The sequence below is a fragment of the Otolemur garnettii genome, unplaced genomic scaffold (assembly GCF_000181295.1).
Source record: "Otolemur garnettii isolate 467f Iridium unplaced genomic scaffold, OtoGar3 scaffold00051, whole genome shotgun sequence".
Taxonomy (NCBI): Eukaryota; Metazoa; Chordata; class Mammalia; order Primates; family Galagidae; genus Otolemur; species Otolemur garnettii.
Window position 1 is genome coordinate 9392980 of NW_003852446.1, and position 21257 is coordinate 9414236.

General features: G+C 39.2%; 1 protein-coding gene and 1 non-coding gene across 2 annotated transcripts in view; one reads left to right on the forward strand and one right to left on the reverse strand.

Moving 5' to 3' along the window:
• Nucleotides 1-20828, reverse strand: part of KLHL15 (kelch like family member 15) — a 28246-nt gene extending 7418 nt beyond the window's left edge. The window contains exon 1 of the mRNA XM_003791915.3: nucleotides 20068-20828. Within this exon, the coding sequence (XP_003791963.1) occupies nucleotides 20068-20772 (705 nt within the window). The 5' untranslated portion in view covers nucleotides 20773-20828. The remainder of the gene's footprint in view (nucleotides 1-20067) is intronic.
• On the forward strand, nucleotides 4245-4306 carry LOC111726020. The gene has a single exon (XR_002773923.1). It is a non-coding gene; the product is annotated as a U7 small nuclear RNA (small nuclear RNA).
• Nucleotides 20829-21257: the final 429 nt, after the last annotated feature.

Consider the following 21257-nt stretch of genomic DNA (forward strand, 5'->3'; position numbering starts at 1 on the left):
AAAAAAAAAAAAGACAGAAAAAGAAACTGAAGCTCAGAGCGTTAAGTGACTTGCCCAAATTGTTTACATTAACTAAAAACAGTAGACCTAGGATCTGAACTTTGAAAAGGGACTATTTTACTTGAAAGCTCATGCAATTTCCAGTATGTTACAACACAGCTTTCATTATTCTTTAGAAAAATCTTTAAATGACATACTATTTATTAAAATACTTAACATGTTCAATGAATATCTCAATGACCCTCCCTCTCTCAAATAAAAGATAGTATATTTATATGTTATTTTTTTTTTGAGACAGGGTCTTGCTCTGTTGCCCAGGCTAGAGTACAGTGGTATCATCATAGCTCACTACAATCTCAAACTCCTGGGCTCAAGCAATCCTCCTGTCTCAGCCTCTATAGGCACATGCCACCTCACCTGGCTAATTTTTCTATTCTTTGTAGAGATAGGGTCTTACTATGTTGCCCAGGTTGGTCTTGAACTCCTAGCTTCAGGTGATCCTCCTGCCATGGCCTCCCAAAGTGCTAGAATTACAAGTGTGAGCCACCACACATGGCCTATAATTGTTCTTTTTTGTTCGTTTGTTTGAGACAGAGTCTCACTATGCAGCCCTCGGTAGAGTGCCATGATGTCACAGCTCACAGCAACCTTTAACTCCTGGGCTTAAGGGATTCGCTTGTCTCAGCCTCCCAACTAGCCAGGACTACAGGCACCTGCCACAACATCCAGCTATTTTTGTTGTTGTTGCAGTTGTTGTTTAGCAGGCCCAGGGCTTGAACCCACCAGCCTCAACATACGTGGCTGGTGCCCTAACCAATGAGCTACAGGCACCAAGCCCCTATAATGTTCATAATAAAGAGAATTGGGTCGTGCACAGTGGGTCATACCTATAATCCTAGCACTCTGGGAGGCCGAGGCAGGTGGATTGCCTGAGCTTATGAGTTCGAGACCAGCCTGAGCCAGAGTAAGAACTCAGCTTTAAAAAAATTGCTGGGCATCATGGTGGGCACCTATAGTCCCAGCTACTTGGGAGGCTGAGGCAAGAGAATTGGTATAAGCCTAAGAGTTTGAGGTTGCTATGATCTGTGATGCCAAGCCACTCTACTGAGGGACAACAAAGTGAGACTCCATCTCAAAAAAAAAAACATAACCAATCAGGCTGGGTACAGTGGCTCATGCCTGTAATCCTAGCACTCTGGGAGGCAGAGACAGGTAGACTGCCTGAGCTCACAGATTCGAGATCAGCCTGCGCAAAAGCATGACCCCCCATCTCTAAAAAATAGCCTGGTGTTGTGGTGGGCACCTATAGTCCCAGCTATTCGGGAGGCTGAGGTAGGAGGATCATTTGAGTCCAATAATCTGAGGTTGCTGTGAGCTATGATGCCACAGCACTCTATCTGGGGCGACAGAATAAGAAAGACTCTGTCTCAAAAAAAAAAGGCTCAGCACCTGTAGCACAGTGGTTACAGCACCAGCCACATATACCAAGGGTGACGGGTTTGAACCCAACCCAGGCCAGCTAAACAACAATGACAACTGGAACAAAAAATAGCTGAGCATTGTGGTGGGCACCTGTAGTCCCAGCTACTTGGGAGGCTGAGGCAAGAGAATTGCTTAAGCTCAAGAGTTGGAGGTTGCTGTGAGCTATGACCCGCACACAGCATTCTACTGAGGGTGACATAGTGAGACTCTGTCTCAAAAAAAACCCAGAATCAATCATATGAATCACAATGATTAGATATCCAGTCCAATTCTTCTAGGAAAATAACAACTATGAAAGAAATCATAGCAAACAATAAGTAATTTCAATAAAACAAACAATAATATAATAAAGGAAAATATGAGAAAGATCTAAGGTCTTAAACTTTACTACTTTCACTTCACACATAAAAAGTTAAAGTGAAAAACCAAGTAAACAACCTGAGCTTCAATCTCTTATAAGAAACAATAGAATACCATACACTTACTAAAGATAACATCACTTGGCTTGGCGCCTGTGGCTCAAGCGGCTAAGGCGCCAGCCACATACACCTAAGATGGTGGGTTCGAATCCAGCCCGGGCCTGCCAAAACAACAATAACAGCTGCAAAAAAAAATAGCTAGGCATTGTGGCAGGCACCTGTGGTCCCAGCTACTTGGGAGGCTGGGGCAGGAGACTCATTTGAGCCCAGGAGTTGGAGGTTGCTGTGAGCTGTGATGCCACAGCACTCTACCCAGTAGGACAGCTTGAGGCTCTGTCTCCAAAAAAAAAGATAACATCACTGAGTGAACATGGAATGATGATGTTCACAATATATTTTTTAAAATGTGATAGTACTCTGGCATTATCTCAATTTAAAAACGTCATGTATGCTTGCTTGTGTTAATAGTAATTCTCTCTGGAATTTCACAAACATTTTTGCCTTCTTTGTTTTTATTTATCATGTTTATAAACATAAAAAGTGTTCTTGACTGATGGTGTCTGTGGCTCAGTGGGTAGGACACTGGCCTCATATACCAAAGATGGCGGGTTTGAACCGGGCCCTGGCCAAACTACAAAAAAAAAATAGCCAGGCGTTGTGGTGGGCACCTGCAGTCCCAGCTACTCGAGAGGCTGAAGCAAGAGAATCACGTAAGCCCAAGAGGTGGAGGTTGCTGTGAGCTGTGATGCCACTGCACTCTACCGAGGGTGACAAAGTGAGACTCTGTCTCTAAAAAAAAAAGTGTTCTTGACATTCAAAAAATAGGTCTCCTAAAGCCATCAAAAAGACATTTCATTACGAATGAGCATCTTTTCATATTTTCATTTCCATTCATTTCTTCTCCATCTTTCTCATCTTTTTCTTATTGACTTGTAGGAGCTAAAAGGCTTAATAATAGCCTGGAAATCAACAAGAATCATAAGCCTTGAATTAAATATTTAAGTGCTTACTGTGCACAGCCAGTGGTCTGAGAGCTACACAGGTTTTCAAGTAATAGAATCTTGTCCAGCATAGTAATTAAGCACCATGTCTGGTGACTAAGAATCCAATTTAGGAAATTTCTGACTTTGGCACTCAACAAGCTGAGTGATCATGGACACATAACTCAACATCCCTATGCCTGTTTCAATTGTATTACTGGGATAATGATTGCACACATGCCTCTTAACTCTATGATAGGAGACAAGTGAGATCATCCATGTGGAAAGGATTCAGTATGTTGCCTGTCATGTGGCAGTGTGCAAAAAAATATTAGCTGCTATTAGCTATTACTGCTGACCGGAGATTCTGTGAAGCGTCACACAGCTTAAACAAATGCATCTGATGATACGTTTTTGGTCTATGTAAAAATTTAGGCTTTCATAAAGGAGTGGAAAAATCAAAGAAAGTGTTAGTTTAGACCTAATCCTCACTAGTAAAACGTGATTGGTAATATGCAAGTCGGAGAAAGCTTTAGAGAAAGCAGCCATGTTTGGAGATCAAGAAACAAAGAAAGGAGAATGCTGCACATATTGGATAGGCAGATTTCAAGTTTTTCAAAGGAAAATTAGGATCAATTCCAAGATCAGAAATTGTGTAAAGAAGCTCAAGAAGGCTTGGAAGCTCTCAAAAGCATAATGCTGACTGCATAATTGCAAAATACACTGATGAGGGGAAGAAGAGGGGAAAGTATCTAAAAAATCTGATGTGCTGCACAGAGAGCTTTCTGGAATTCAGATGTTAAGAAATCACTTACAACAGATGGTAAAAAAAAAATGGGCACATAAAACAAGTATTACAAGGAGTGAAATGGAGCTATAAGAACATAGTGAATGAGGCTGAACCCTGACGATGAATCTGGGACCAAGTACCAGATATGGAATAAGTGGCATGTTAGCAGTTAAAGTAAAAGGAGAAAAGAGTGAAGCCCCCTGCCTCAGGGTGGTTAATGTAATATTAACAAATGATAAAGAGAAACAGCCTTACTCCTATTTTATTTTCATTCTTGGCTAAGAATTTCTTATACTTTCCAATTTGAATATCAAATACAATTACTAAGAAGAAATTTAAATCCAAGATGGCTGAGAAAAAAGAAAAACCAGCTAGTTATTCTGCATTCCAGTCATTCAATCTCACAAATCACGTCCTGCGATCCTGAGAGGCTGCACAGATAAGGCTGCTTAATTGCTTTCTGCAATCTGTGTGAAACTGTGATGAATGGGAGAGGACTAAGCCAGATAGATTCCCCAACTACAGACCGGTTAGCCTGAAGTGGATCCTGGATTGTTAAAAAATAGTTAGCACAAGTGTTATAGCTCTTTTAGAATTTGTCTCGTAGATTTTCCGGTCTCTACCGGAAGACCCTTGAAAAAAAATAGCACTTGAAAATAAAGTACCACACAGTAGGAGGCAGCACAAACTCATTGAGTAATGCCAACAGTGACCCTGTTTCCTGTTTAATTTTTGATGATATAATAGTACTGGTAGAGAAAAAGAGTATCTATGACTTCAGCAAAGTAATCAAAAAAGTCTAATTGTAAAGAAAAGAACATTATAAGATACCCATGAACCACCTGAAATTGCAACAGTAAGTGTGTAAATGCATTTTGGGGTATGGTGGGGTGGTGGGATGTCCACAGTTTTAATCAGGTGCTCCAAGGATCCATGACTCCAAATGCAAAGCCTTAACTGACTCCATCCTCAATATGAACTAACAATGTGATACTGCAGCCTCAGGAGCTAATAAAATTGCGGGCTGAATTAAAAGAATACACAATCCCACCCTCTCCATTCAGGTAAAATGACAATGAAGACAGTGTTCAGTTAGACCACTGTATCATAAAGTAGACATTGACAAAGTGGACACATCTGGAAGACAGTGAAGCGATCCAAAGGAAGAATGGTCAAACAGATGAGCATTGTTTCAACCTAAGAGAAGACTCCGGAGAAAGATGGCAACTGTTTTCAGGACCAAGAAGAAGTGGAAATGAAGAGGAATATTCTAGGCCATTATAAGAAAAAGCTCTGTAATTAAAACTGTCAAGATAAGAGATGTTCGTTGCATTATTAATTGTAAGAGCACAAAACCTGGGAACAACTCCAAGTATCAGTAAGACACTGGTTGAATAAACTCTGGTATATACCATATACAGCCACTAAAGAGAATGAGGGTAATCCATATGCACTAACACAGATGTTCAAAATGTTAAATAAGAAGACATTAGGAAGAGTACATATAATGTGCTTAAAAAACAAAAATGAACTGTTTTGCAGTCAGCAATTATCTGTAGGAAAAAAATGCCTCTATGGGCATACAACAGTATGATCACCGGTGAGCACTTAGGAGACTTGCCCCTTTTCAATTCTATATGGGTATATAGATTTTTTTGGAGATCCTGTCTCTCTTCTGTAGTCAGTAGAATTATGAATACATATTTCCCCCAAGCCACTGAGCATCCTACCACTGGAGGCAGTCCAGGTGTGACCACATTATCAGAGCACTGGAGAAGGGTTCTAGCACCCTATGAAGGACTAGTCCAGGTGGCCTCTAACACTCTTCCTTCTACTTCCAATCCCAGGTAAAAGATCCCATCAAACTGGCCAAGCTTAACTACTCATTTTCTAGCTTTCTGTCGGATACCCAGTCTTCTAGTCACTTTGTCCTCTCCCCATTCACTCTACTGTGCTTTGAAATCTGAGTTCCATAGAGTTTTGTAAGAGTCATTTCAACTGTATGTTAAAGTCCAAGACAAAGCTACATATTTTTATCCAATTCATTCTATCTCTAAGCCCCTAATAATGGAAGTTGTGCCTTTGAGATAGCTGACTATTCCATATTCCATCAAAGACCCTCCAACCAAAGAAATTTAGCTATTTCTTTCTGCCAAGGCTAGTTCTAGATCTGCCTTGCCCTTTTCCCAGAGCTACTTACTGCTGTGACTTTTCTCTAAAACCATTAAGCATAACCAGTTTCTTTCATTATAGAAACGGGGAATTAATATCTCTCTGATAATGCCAGATGAAGTAATTACAGATATACTCTGCTTTAAAACAAAAGGCATAGGGCTGAAACCTTTCCTATGTGAATGGAATCATTTAAAATGCATTAATAAAGGGAACTACCTAAAAAGAAAAACGTGGCACACTGTTTTTACAGAGAAATCATTTCTCCCATTGTTCATTTCTCATGTAATAGTTTAACTATCTGTATACCAGGTGCTCTCAAAAGAAACAGATATGGAAAGAATGACATTTCCTTCGTGTTCTGAATTACTTTTCCCCCCTCCTTTTACAGGATTAAAAAACTGTCTGGTTTTAGAACTTGAAAAGAATATATTCACTATCACTTCCCTTGCCTTGATGCTTTAAAGAATTGTATTATGAAAAAGCATTTTGTCTTGTTCTAAATATTAAATACCAAAGTATGTATTATCTCTTAAAAACAGTGGTCTGGGCTCAGCGCCTGTAGCTCAGCAGGTAGGGCGCCAGCCACATACACCAGAGCTGGCGGGTTTGAACCCAGCCAGGGCCTGCCAAACAACAATGACAACTACAACCAAAAAACAGTAAGGCATTGTGACGGGCGCCTGTAGTCCCGGCTAGTTGGGAGACTGAGGCAAGAGAATCACTTAAGCCCAAGACTTAGAGATTGCTGTGAGCTGTGACACCACAGCACTCTACCGAGGGTGACATAGTGAGAGTATCTCAAAAAAAACCAAAAACAGTTGTCTGAAAATTTAAATTGGCCATTTCCTCCTCTAAATTCATTTTAATGTAATTATGTGTGCACATATACATATAGTTAGCAAAGGAGCAATGTGAAAAAGGATTACTTTCAAATGTGGTTCCTATAAATATAGATTAAGTCAAAGAAATAATAGCTAGCCATGACCATCGGGCAAAAATTCCTATTTCCTCATTCACTGTCAACATGTTACATAATCCATTTATTAAATTCTTAAGTTTTAAAAGCAGTATGTATAAACTGCCCTTAATTTTGATAGAATTAAAATGGAACTTGCATTGTAATTTAAAAAGGCATTTCCACAGAGCTTGCTACCATTATTTGATTAAAAATATGGAATTTTTAAAACCTGCTCAAACTCGCTACAGTCTAAAATTATTTTAGGCTTTTAGCCAGCTGATTTGAGATATCATCAGCTGTTTCACTTTTTGAAATAATTTTTAAATATCCAATATACTTACACTAAACCAAAGAAACAAAATGCCTTTTATTAGCTGGTCTATCAGAGAGGAGTGGGGGGGAGCAATCCCTAAAGCAAGCCAGGTTTTAGGCTTGACATTGTCCCAAGTCACTGTGTGACCTTGGATAAGCCTCCAATTTAGCTATTTCCTCCTTTACAAAACAGGTCGGTTGCATGAACAGGTACCTCTCTGGCCCTTCCCACATCCAAAACCCACTAAACTAACTGTCAGAATGATGAGTACAGGAGGGATCGCGTGGAAAACTGAGTCATGAGTCTCAGTGTTATCCTCCCTTCTCCACCATGATGCAATCTTCTCAAGAGAAATATCCAGAAACAAAGCAGTTACTATCATGGGGCTTTAATGCTAAAACAAAGCTTATCTTTGGGAACCACAGCTACATCTGACATAATTTTGATCTTAGTATTATAAAATGTGGAACAATCCTTATATGTTATATTGCAAACTATTTACCCTGATTCAAAAAGTCTTTATGCTCAGAACTAAAGCTTGTATTGATTTAAGTGAAACAAAAATCATCACAAAAAAAGCTAGGTGCAAAATGCCTTTAATTAATCCCTTTCTCTTGAAAAACTGAGTTAATGACAAGGGATATGGCACAAATCCTTTCAATAATACTCATACTACAATTATAGTCAGATACCAAATTGTAAAGACAAATTTTAGTAAGAATTTACCCACTGTCTCCTCTCCAAGGAGGCAAGAGTCTAAAGCGTTACATTGAACAAAGTAAAGTGGTGAAGGTAAATGGGTGAGACAGAGGCCCCCTCAGGATAAGAGTTTCAGCACAATTGGGTAAAGTTCTCTATCCCTTAAAATCTTCTGTTTAGGGATAGCGAATTCTTCTCTTGTAGAGTAAAAATCATTTAACTCACAAATAAATGTGCTTAGAGGCCGGGAAAGGTGGCTCACACCTATATTCCTAGCACTCTGGAAAACCAAGGCCATTGGATTGCCTGAGCTCTGAGCTAGACGAGACTTCATCTCTTAAAAAAAAAAAAAAAAAAAGCCTAGTCTCAGCTACTTAAGAGGCAGAGGCAAGAGAATTGCTTAAAACCAAGAGTTTGCTGTGAGCTGTGACACCACGGCTCTCTACCTAGAGCAACAAAGTGAGACTCTGTCTCAAAAAAAAAAAATGTGTTGGACAGCACCTGTGGCTCAGTGGGTAGGGCACCAGCCCCATATACTGAGGGTGGTGGGTTCAAACCCGGCCACAGCCAAACTGCAACAACAGAAAAAAAAAAGCTGGGCATTGTGGCGGGTGCCTGTAGTCCCAGCTACTTGGGAAGCTGAGGCAAAAGAATTGCTTAAGCCCTGGAGTTGGAGGTTGCTGTGAGCTGTGATGCCACAGCACTCTACCAAGGGCAATAAAGTGAGACTTTGTCTCTAAAAAAAAAAAATGTGCTTAGAAAGTCTAATTTCCTTCCAATTTCGGTACAATTCTAACAGTACTATTACAAACACTGTGCAAGCCTAACAGGTAGAAAATAATGTATTTTTAAAAAGAATTAAGACCATCTTTGTACTATCCATTATACTATCATGTAGTTAATATGATTTAAGTTCTACAACTTATGAGGGACTTTTTCCTATTTATGGAAATACTCTCAACTATGTAAATATTTTATTTATAAATATGGTAGACCAGCAAAGCAAAACAGGTTTAATAATAAAACTAACTTTTGAATAAGTAATGCTTACACCTATGACTCATGTGGCATTTTCTGAATAAAACATAAATTTGAAAACTAAACTTTAAAGCCTAAAATCTTAATAGCCCCCTTGTTCCTTTCCTGCTCCTCCAGTCACTTCCAGATGTCTCTGATCCTTTTTGACACGTGCTTATCATTTGGTTTCCCTTTTCTCCAAATTCATTAAAAAGGTTTTCTCCTTTTACATGTCAACAAAGCCACCTCTATTCCACGTCTTCCTTTTTAATTTCCAATTCTCCTATTCTTCTGTTTTCATCTCTCTTTTATTTAAAAGGAAAATCAGCCAGTAAAACTGAAAACTTTTAACTCTCAGTTTTCAATAGGTTCCTGTCTGCTTAATACACCCCCTAAAGATACTCGTTCCCAGGGCTCTAACAGCAGTCAACACCTAGATTACAGGAATCTGTGAACCTGGAATGAAGGCAAGTCAAAGGTAGAAAATAAGAGCACTCTTCATCTATATATAAAAGGCAGAGGAGAAAAAAAGACTTTAGGAGAAAAATGCATTGGGTGATTTTTAAAGAATTGCACATATTAATTATAATCAGCCAAGTCCACAGGGTTGGGAGGAGAGTTTGGTGAAAAAGAGACTGATGTAGAAAAAGACATTAACCAGAAAAGTACACTTAACCCACTGACCTACTTTCCACAGAAATCCTGCTCATCTCTGTGCTTTCACTCCAAGGGGCAAGTGAACTGATTGTTAATTTAAACAATTTCAAGTTCTAGCTGCGTCAGTACCATGTAATTTCTGAAGGGGATTTTCAACTTTTTCAAAAATAATTCGTGCTTATTAGAAATTCTAACAAAATTTCACATTTGAAATAAGTTACAATCTCTTTTTTTTTTTTGAGACAGTCTCACTATGTCACCCTCACTAGAGTGCTCAATGGCATCGTAGCTCACAGCAACCTCAAACTCCTGGGCTTAAGCGATTCTCTTGCCTCAGCCTCCCAAGTAGCTGTGACTACAGGTACCCACCACAATGCCCAGCATTTTTGTTGTTGTTGCTGCAGTTGTCATTATTGATTTTAGCTGGTCTGGGCTGGGCTTCACCCCACCAGCCTTGGTGTATGTGGCCAACACCCTACCCACTGAACTATAGGCACTACCTAGGTTATAATCTTTTAAAAATATTTTTACTTTCTGGGCGGTGCCTGTGGCTCAGTGAGTAGGGCACCGGCCCCATATACCGAGGATGGTGGGTTAGAACCCGGCCCTGGCCAAACTGCAACAACAACAAAATAGTTGGGCATTGTGGCTGGTGCCTGTAGTCTTAGCTACTCGGGAGGCTGAGGCAAGAGAATCGCCTAAGTCCAAGAGCTGGAGGTTGCTGTGAGCTGTGACGCAACAGCACTCTACAGAGGGTGACAAAGTCAGACTCTGTCTCTAAAAAAAATAAAAAGTATATTTTTACTTTCAAATACAGCACTATTTATGCTTCCCACATACTTCTAATACTGTGAGGGTTAGAGGGAAATTTTCACTTACTCCTCCAGATTTATCTGGCTCTAGCTGAAATTATTAGATACAAACAAATTTTTTAAGAGTATTTCACTAAACTATGTATGATAACAATGTAGTTAATGGATTGGTTGCTGGACAGAAATTTTGCAATGGTTAAGTGGTAGATTAGTCAAAATATGTTCCAGTGCCTAAGTGAAAAAACTCTGGGAAGGCAAAGAGCACCTATACTTTACATAGATGTGGCCTTGCCCACGCAATTTCTTTACCACATGGGCTGTGCCTCACTTAACCAGAACATCACATCATCCAAATATAAGATTATATTAACAATAAATAGCTTTACTTATCACAGGCCATTATTAATACTATATAAATTAACTACGCTAATAGAGAAAACACATGAAAAATCATCAGTAGTTTGTGAAGACCAGTTCTGAGAGCTCTCTACATTCTAAATAAGATATTCTTTGGCTAGTTAATTTGTCATCTTTCACGTTTGTCAGTTTTGAGGTCAATCTAGGACATTTAATTCTTATTTTAAAATGTAGCTTTTAAAGCCACAAATTCTTTTTTTTTTGAGACAGAGCTTCAAGCTGTCCCCCTGGGTAGAGTGCTGTGGCATCACAGCTCACAGCAACCTCCAACTCCTGGGCTCAAGCGAGTCTCCTGCCTCAGCCTCCCAAGTAGCTGGGACCACAGGGGCCGGCCACAACACCTGGGCTGAATTCGAACCCGCCACCTTGGGTGTACGTGGCTGGCGCCTTAGACACTTGAGCCACAGGCACCGAGCCAAATTCTGTTCCTTAAGATACACTTTTTTTTTTTTAAATAAAAAGCTTTTCTGAAGCATTAATCTTTACTCTGATCACTGGATTAATTTTCACTAATTATCTTTCAGCTATTGAAATTATCTCAAGGTTGTAGTACTCTTATAATAAACTTTTATAAAACCTAGACATGGGCTCGGCACCTGTGGCTCAAGAGGTTAAGGCACCAGCCACATACAACTGAGCTGGCAGGTTCGAATCCAGCCAGGGCCCGTTAAACAACAATGATGGCTACAACCAAAAAATAGCTGGGCATTGTGGCAGGCCCCTATAGTCCCAGCTACTTGAGAGGAAGGAGAATCTCTTGAGCCCAGGAATTGGAGACTGCTGTGAGATGTGATGTCACGGCACTCTACCCTGGACGACAGCTTGAGGCTCTGTCTCAAAAAAAAGAAAAAAAAACCCAGACATGATCTGTTAAGTCCATATATATTCTCAGGGAACTAGATAAGGCAGGGTGGCACCTGTGGCTCAAGGGGTAGGGCACTAGCCCCATATACCGGGTATGGTGGGGTCAAGCCCGGCCCTGGCCAAAAACTACAAAAAAAAAAAATTAGATAAGGCACAAAGACTACATATTGTGGCCTTTTCCCTTTAAAATATTGGCTTTGCTCTATAAAAGTTATATAAATCCAGTTTGGGGAGGACAGAGTGAACTACATGTAATAGATTGGGGGGAAAGCACACTAGGGAGTCTATTTATAAAATATTGGGAATAAGCATGATGAGCTTACTTGAACTAGAATATCTCTCTACATAATCTGCTTCCTTAATAAACATCCAATGAGGGCAGTGCCTGTGGCTCAAAGGAGTAGGGCACCAGTCCCATATGCTGGAGGTGGTGGGTTCAAACCCAGCCCCGGCCAAAAGAAAAAAAAATTGAATGAAAAATCAGCTACAAAATCCTAAATACAAAGCTAAAATAATGTTTTATCTTTGTAAAATTTAAAATAAATTTTTTCTTTCCTTTTGAAAAATTGATTTTATATGAATATACTGTACTTTACATATTAATATAACTTATAAGGGGATCATTAGTATACTGAGACTTATCTTATGGGTAAGTATCTTCAGTATCTATGCCCTATGTTCAAAAATACTAAAATGTCACTGTACTAAAGAATCAACATATGGGTATTTTAATGAATTTAAGGATTTTGCTAAAAAAATCTTTTATTTATTTATTTATTATTTTTTTTAGAGACAGAGTCTTACTTTGTCACGCTCGGTAGAGTGCCGTGGTATGACAGCTCACACCAACCTCCAGCTCCTGGGCTTAGGCAATTCTCTTGCCTCAGCCTCCCGACTAGCTGGGACTACAGGTACCCACCACAACACTCAGCTATTTTTGTTGCAGTTTGGCTGAAGCCGGGTTTGAACCCATCACCCTCGGTATATGGGGCAGGTGCCCTACTCACTGAGACACAGGCGCCGCCCTAAAAAAATCTTTTAACATACAAAAAAGTCAAGTATAATATGCATTTTGCCAAATAATACAATTACTTCATAAAATGTTTGCAATAATGCAATAATTGCTTTTTAAAAACCAAAAGACTAAAGAAACACAGTTTAAACTATGTAATATTAGATTCATATCACTGGAATTCAGAATGACAAATGTCAGTCCTTATCTCTTAACAGATGCGAAGACCATCAGAGCTAGTAAAAAAATACATGTCACAGACATTTGTGTAAGTAAAAAATGAAGTTGTAGTTAGTTTAGTTTTAAAACTGGGAATCTACTATAAATCAAACTAATTCTAAGAACTCTTAAACAACTACGTCAAACATAATAGTTTTTTTTTTTTTTTTTTGGAGATAAAGTCTCACTTTGTCACCCTCGGTAGAGTGTCATGGCGTCATAGCTCACAGCAACCTCAAAGGCTAGGGCTCAAGTGATTCTCTTGCCTCAGCCTCCCAAGTAGCTGGAACTACAGTACCTGTCACAAGGGCCAGCTATTTTTAGAGACAGGGTCTTGCTCTTGCTCAGGCTGGTCTCGAACCCATGAACTGAGGCAATCCACTCGCCTTGGCCTCCCAGAGTGCTAGGATTACAGGCATGAGCCACTGCACTCGGCCAAAAAAACAAGATCTTTAAAACCTCAGAATTGTGCAAAAAACACATTTCAGTTTTCCCACACTTTACATTTTTTCAGTGCTATTAAATTTCTTAGGCTATGTTTTGTTCATGGAAACAGGTTAGAATTTTCACAACTCTGTAACAACTTCTAAATGACCCCAGCTGTGCCACAGGTTAACATCATGCTTCCTGCACCTTAGGGTCCTCTCACTACTCTTCCTCAACTGGGAAGCTAGCAGACCTTGGTTCCAGTCTGGCCATTTGTTCTTGAATAAAATCCCTAACCTTTCTGAGTTTTATCTATAGAGATAACATGTAGACATTACTGATATGTGGGGCACTTAGTGCATGACCTGGCATATATGCACTGTGTTCATATAAATACAGCAGAACCTCTGTAAGTTGATCACCCAAGGGACTGTAACAAACTGGTCACAACATACAAAGGTGCTCAACATAAGGAACTACTGTACTGATACATACGGGCAGTGCCATGTCCAGTCTGTGAAAATTAGGTCAACTTAAAGAAGCGGTTAACTATGGAGGTTCTACTATAGTATCACTGCCTCTAAGGAACTCGGTGAGGAAATCCAGAAGTCTTGGCCTCCTTGGTGATAGCCCCACAAGAATATTCAGTACAAAAGCGAAGGCAGTCTATCTTCAGTTGAGGAGAAAATCTAGTTGAGGTCTACAGGGAAAAATACTGCAAAAGAGTAAACCCAAAGATTGCAGCACAGCTAGAGAACATGATGCAGATCCCTGGAATCAGTGGGGGTTCTTTGTTGGGAAGAGATAGAATGCCCCCCTTCCCCTCACTATGAAGCCACTGCTCAGATCTAATTAGTGCTATCAAAGGAAGAATTAAAATCTCCATGGGTTCCTTCCCCAAGCTTTGTACAGTTACTTTTTATTTTCCTGATGCCAGGGAAAGGATCCTGACAAAAAGATGCTATGCCCAACTAACAGTGCTCTTCATCAATCACTCCACAAAATCAGTAGGTAGGCAAGTTAATTTAACACTAACTGCACCTAATGTTTTTAAAGGATAGGAATCTGGGAGAGGGGTTAAATATGTGGGAAAAGCTGTTTACTGTATTTGTATTTAGAGAGAGTCTAATAAACAACTCACTTCCTCAACTTTTTTTTTTTTTTTTTACAGTTTTTGGCCAGGGCTGGGCTTGAACCCACCAACCCTGGTAATATGGGGCTGGCACCCTACTCCTTGAGCCACAGGCGCCACCCTGACTTCCTCAACTTCTAGAGCAGTGCTGTTCAACAGAAAGATAATCTGAGCTGTCACATACCAGCCAAAGATCTATTTCTACATTTTCTAATAGCTACATTTTAAAAAGTAAAATGGGGGCGGCACCTGTGGCTCAAAGGAGTAGGGCACTGGCCCCATATGCTGAAGGTGGCAGGTTCAAACCCAGCCCCAGCAAAAAACTGCAAAAAAAAAAAAAGTAAAACAGTAAAGTTTATTTTAATGTTTTATTTAACTCAATATATCCAAAATATCGTTTCATGGGTGGTGGTGGTATTAGTGGTGAGCATAGCTGCCTTCCAAAATACCATTTCAACACACCATCAATATAAAAATTATTGAGGCAATTTATATTCATTTTGTCAACTCAGTCTTTTTTTTTTTTTTGACATAGTCTCACTCTGTCGCCCAGGCAAGAGTGCAATGGTGTCATCATAGCTCACGGCAACCTCAAACTTCTAGGTTCAAACGATCCTCCTGCGTCAGCCTCCCAAGTAGCTGGAACTACAGGCACCCAACACAATGCCAAGCCAATTTTTTTCATTTTTTGTAGAGATGGGGTCTCATTCCTTGCTCAGGCTGGTCTGGAACTCCTGAGCTCAAATAACCCTCCACCTTGGCCTTCCAGAGTACTAGGATCACAGGTATGAGCCACCATGCTTGGGTCTTTTTGGCATCTCAGTCTTTGAAATATCGATTCAGACTAGCCATATTCCAAGTATTCAATAGCCACAAGTGGTAACCACGCTGAACAACACAGTTCTAGAGTTGCAGATATCAATTTTTATAAGGAGGAATAATCTCTCAATTTTGACACATCAGCTACTTTTAATCTCAATAAATTAAATGGAAGTGTTCTAAATTTAAAAAGGAAGGATTTTATGATCTCAAAGAAACCCAACTCAGAAGAATGTGAATAAAATTTTTGATGATTTTAGTCATCAAATGGGGCTACTTAAAGCTAGCCATTCCTAGGCCAGCATGGGTGGCTCATACCTGTAATCCTAGTACTCTAGGAGGCTGAGATGGGAGACCACTTGAGCTCAGGAGCTCGAGACCAGCCAGAACAAGATGGAGATCCATCTCTATTAAAAACAGAAAAATTAGCCAGATATCATGGCGGGCACCTGTAGTCCCAAGTACTTGGGAGGCTGAGGCAAAAGGATTGCTTTAGCCCAGGAATTTGAGGTTACAGTGACCTATGATCATGCTGCTGCACTATAGTCTGGGCAACACAGTAAGATACTGCCTCTAAAAGAGCACTGTTCTAGATTATGAAAGATTAGATAGACATGATAGCCAAAAGCTATGCATAAACCCTGTCTGAATTCTAGTGGATTTTGGAGACAAATTGGGAAGATTTGAGTAGGGATTAGCTATTATATTAGGGTCTTACTATTAACTTTCTTAGACAGTGATATCATACTGAGGTAGGAAAAAGTCCTTATTCTTAGAAGCATAGTAAGTATTTAGGAGTGAGGTGTCTTGATGTTTACCACTTATCAATAGTTCAATAAAAAAAATCTATGTAAGGTGGCACCCATAGCTCAGTGGGTAGGGCACTGGCCACATACACCCAGGCTGGTGGGTTCGAACCCAGCCAGGGCCAGCTAAACAATGACAACTGCAACAAAAAAACAGCCGGGCATTGTGGCAGGTACCTGTAGTCCCAGCTACTTGGGAGGCTGAGGCAAGAGAATCACTTAAGCCCAGGAGTTTGAGGTTGCTGTGAGCTGTGATGCAACTGCACTCTACCCAGGGCAACAGCTTGAGACTGTCTCAAAAAAAAATCTATATAAATATAGATTTATTATATTAAATCTATATGTTAACAGTTCTTGAATCTGATGACTATATGGGTAAGCCTTATATTATCAATTTTTTTTTGTATGTTCAAACATCCTCATAATAAACAGGGAAAAGAGACAATTCTAAATTAAAAGACAGTCACGATAACCAAATGTGAGCCTTGATTAAATCTTGGCTCACGAAAAACAGCTTAAAAGAGATGCTACTGGAACAATTCGGAAAAAAATAGAAAATGGACTGGGCATACATGTCATTAAGAAGTTGTTGGTTTTACTCCTGTGATTGGGTGGATTTGTCTCAGTGCATGATGTCTGTGTTACCTTAGGTTGTGTTAGTGCTGGTCTGTTTTTAACAAAAGATGGTATGAAAAAAAAAAGAAGTTGTTGGGTGGTAGCTGAGGCTCAGTGGGTAGGGCGCCGGCCCCATATACTGAGGGTGACAGGTTCGAACCGGGCCCTGGCCAGCTAAAACAGCAGTGGCAACTGCAACAAAAATAGCCGGGCATTGTGGCGGGCACCTGTAGTCCCAGCAACTCGGGAGGCTGAGGTAAGTGAATCACCCTAGTCCAAGAGCTGGAGGTTGCTGTGAGCTGTGACGCCATAGCACTCTGAGGGCAACAAAGTGAGACTGTCTAAAAAAAAAAAAGAAAGTTGTTGCTAATATCCGTAGATGTGGCAGTTGTATTACTGTTCTGTAGAGCAATATCCTTACTCTTGGGGGATAAGATGCTTGCCAAAGTAGTTATGGATGAAGTGTCATGATGTCTACAGCTTTCTGTGAAATGGTTTACTAAAAAACAAATCATACGTAACGGCTATACACCCTCTACCTAAAGTAAATATGGTAAAATGCTAACGTCTATTAAATTATGTTTCTGGGTGATGATTCTACTATTCTTTCAGTTTTTTTGTATGTTTCAAAAGTCTCAGAATAGAAAATTTATAACATTTTAAAGCTAAAAAATTGGCTCGGCGCCTGTGGCTCAAGTGGCTGAGGCGCCAGCCACATACACCTAAGGTGGCGGGTTCAAATTCCCAGCCCGGGCCCGCCAAACAACAATGATGGCTGCAACCAAAAAAAAAAAATGGCCAGGCGTTGTGGCGGGCGCCTGTAGTCCCAGCTACTTGGGAGGCTGAGGCAGGAGACTCACTTGAGCCCAGGAGTTGGAGGTTGCTGTGAGCGTGATGCCATGGCACTCTACCCAGGGGGGATAGCTTGAGGCTCCATCTCAAAAAAAAAAAAAAAAAAGCTAAAAAATAAGTGTTGATCAACATTGTATTTTTCTAAATTTTGGCAAATAGGATAAAAACACAAATCAGAACTGCCTACACTTTTCTCCATGTAGATTCTAATACTAAAAAAGGACCAGCATGAATGTAATATTTCTTTATTTCTATGTCCTTTCTGGGGCTCTACATACATAATGGAAGTTAAAATGACCTTGTTTGAGATCTGCAGTGTGCTGAGTACAGGAAAAATAGATGGTTTTTATTTTTAAGGAGCTCAAAACAATATAGTGTAAAATGGTCTAAATTCTTATTTCCCAACCAAATTTTCCATTTTAGTTTCTGGAGTTTTATTTCTAGAGATAAGGTCTCCTATCTGCCTAACTTAAGTGTTTCTCAACATCTAGAAAGCCACAGATACCTCTGACAAACATTAAATCTCACACATCATCAAACCAAGAATTACTATCTTCCATTCATCTTACCAGTATTCTTAACTGAAGTAGAAGGATTTGCCTTACATTACAAAAACTGAACAATTTCTCTATGGCTGAGCCCTTACTAACTTTTCCTAAGAAATTATTTCCAAAAATAAGCCTTAGCAACATTTTTATTCTGATAACTCTCAATACCTAGCTAATGGGTAATAACCACCCCCAACACTATAGATGCCGAAAGAATCCACTAGCAAGTACAACTGAGGTCTTCTACAATTTGAAAAACAACCTGATAACTATTAACTTTTAGCTGTCATTACTGTCTATCTTCAGCTGATAATTAAAATAAAAAGGCTCTGCAACATGGCACTTAAAAATCATTTACTGCTGGCTCAGCGTCCGTAGCTCAGTGGTTATGCTGCCAGCCACATACACCACAGCTGGAACCTGGCCTGAGCCTGCTAAACAACACGATAACTACAAAAAAAAAAAAAAAATAGGCAGGTGCTTGTAGTCCCAGCTACTTGGGAGGCTGAGGCAAGAGAATTGCTTAAGCCCAAGAGTTTGAAGTTGCTGTGAGCTGTGATGCCACAGCACTCTACCAAGGGCAACATAGTGAGTCTCAAAATTAAAAAAAAAATCATTTACTCTACCAATTATCCATCATATTGTCCCAAGGAAATCTTTTCCATTTCACTAGTACTAGTACTTCCATCTAGACTGAAATTGGAGGGGTTTTGGTCTAGTCCTGGGAAAACATTTGCATTTATAATGTATTATATACAATATATAAAGACAAAATAAGATTCCCCAGGGAAAAAGAACAATAAAAACAGTAGTAGGGGAAAAAAAATCAAAATATCAGAGACAAATAATTTACGTATACATAAATAGGCTGGTTACTGCTAAACAAAAAATAATTAAGAAATATATTCTTTAGTTTCAATTATTTCTGCTGTATCAGTACATTCTGAGAATAAAGTCCCATAAAATTGAGTTCTCTGTTGAAAGTATAAGTTAATGACATTTTGGAGGAAAAAACACATGCCAGGCTGCTCAGTGTTATTCAAAGGTGCAAATGTGTTTATTTTTCAAATGCCATAAACAATCTTCCTTTGCAGATATTATATTTTTATCACCAGGTCTGGTAACTAAAGCTAAGGAACTATTTAACTTGAAAGGTGTCGACCAAGCTTTCAGTGTGCTTTCTAGAAAGAAGATGCAAGAAGTAAACAGAGCCCCAGAAGTAACCAAGTGATTAGAAACCAATTAAGTTAAGCAATTACTAAAAGTGCTCTCCCTCCTTTGGGCAAGAATGGATCACAAGTAAGACTCTGATATAAAAATGAAAATGCTTACATGCACAAAGGACAAGGCTGCTTTAAAGAAAGACTAATTAAAAGGGAGAACTATTTACATGGTTCAATGTGGACAGGTAAGGTTTGATCAGTGTAGACAGAAGATTTATATAGTTTACTTGTTTAGAAATATCAAAGCAATGTTTTTAGACATAGAACGTATGTTTTCATGGTCAAATTTAGTTGGTATTCATAGTGAAAAAGAGAAAAATAGATGAGAGTAGGGAAGACAATCACACTAGGGCCTACTGGTTTTCAAGAGCTATTTTAGGTGTCTTTACTACATTTCAGAGAAATAAGAAACCGAATCAATGTATACCATGCAAAACTTTTCTCAATGCCAATTTCAGAACCTATTACTTAACTACATAATTCTAAAGTAATTTTACAGAGCTACCCTGACCCCAGTTCAGATTTAATTTGTGAAAAGAAAAGCTAAAGCAAACTTGTAATATTTTACATCAAATACTTAAGACTTCAACTTTTAAAGTACTCTTAAAATGAAACTATTCTACTACCTACCTGGTTCACCTCTCACTCACAAAATGTATTTTTAAAAAGTTAATTGCATAACAAATCAGGTTTCTTACACGTAAACTAATCTTATAAACTATTCATTCCTTTTAGTAGCTCCTAAGTCTGGGAATCTTATCTATAAAGACATACAACTTTAACAATCTTAACTAAATGATGAGTCCTGTCTATTGCTTTCAAATGCACTAACCTTCTCAAAAACACTGGATGGGGTCATCAAACAAAACCTGATGTTCTGAATGATGGTATCGGTATGTCTCCAGCGTCTTCTATCATGCCGCAGCCAAGACTGCACAGCCTCGTACAGCTCTATCTCTGGGAACCTGCTCAGATGATCATTATCCAAATAAGACATGAGCTTTTCAAAGCTCAGATAGGACAGGAAGTCAGGCCTGGACATGAGTGGCACAAAGTTGTCTAGCAGAAAGGCGTCCAGCTTCTCCCTGACTCCCTCGATGTTTACACCAAAATCATCTAAGAGTCTCATAATTTCTGCACAGTTTTCTAAGCAGATTTTCGCTAATAGAAAAGAGCAGCAGAACTTCACCACTTCTATAAGTTGAACATACATGGCAGCCTGAAGAATCTCATGAACAGTATTCATACTCAGTTCTATAGTTCCATAGTACATAAACTGAAGGACGTGGCTGAAACCAGTAGCAGTTAGACCTTTTAAATGAATTTTGTCCTGATCTCGTTCTCTCATGTCAGCAGTAAACATAATTCTGAAGTAATCACTCTGGGTGGCCAAGAGTGCTTTATGGGCCTGGAACTGATGATCTTCAATAACCAGAGTAACATCGAGAAGCAATCCCTCCTCATACAGTGCTCTGAACCCAGCAGAGACACTGGTGTCATGGATGGAGGAACAGAATCCTTCCACGTCCCCTGCCATGGATCACCTGGAAAAAAAAATAACCAATGAAATTGGTATTAAATATTTCTATGCATTCAGGAGACATTATTAACTTCAGAGTTTTAACAATTTTTATAACTATCTCAAATCCACTGCCTAAATCCTAAACATATAAGCCCTTAGGGAGAAGACAACCTAAAAGTTTGGAGACTAATGTTTTCGGCGTCCTTAGCTGGGGGAAAAAAAAAATCAAACAATGGTAAATTGACGTCTTACAAACAATATATACCAATCACACTGATTTTATACTGATCATCCAATGTATTTAAATATATTCCAAAATTATGAACACAAAAAGGATTTTACACTCAAATAATAAATGAGAAAAAAAGACAAAAAGGAAATTAAACTGAAAAGTCACCTAGAAACTAGAAATTTACCCAAAGGAAATACTCAGGTATGTATGCCAAGTTTTCATAAAAGGTTTATCTTTCCAGCCTTCTTCATGTTTAAAAAAAAAAAAA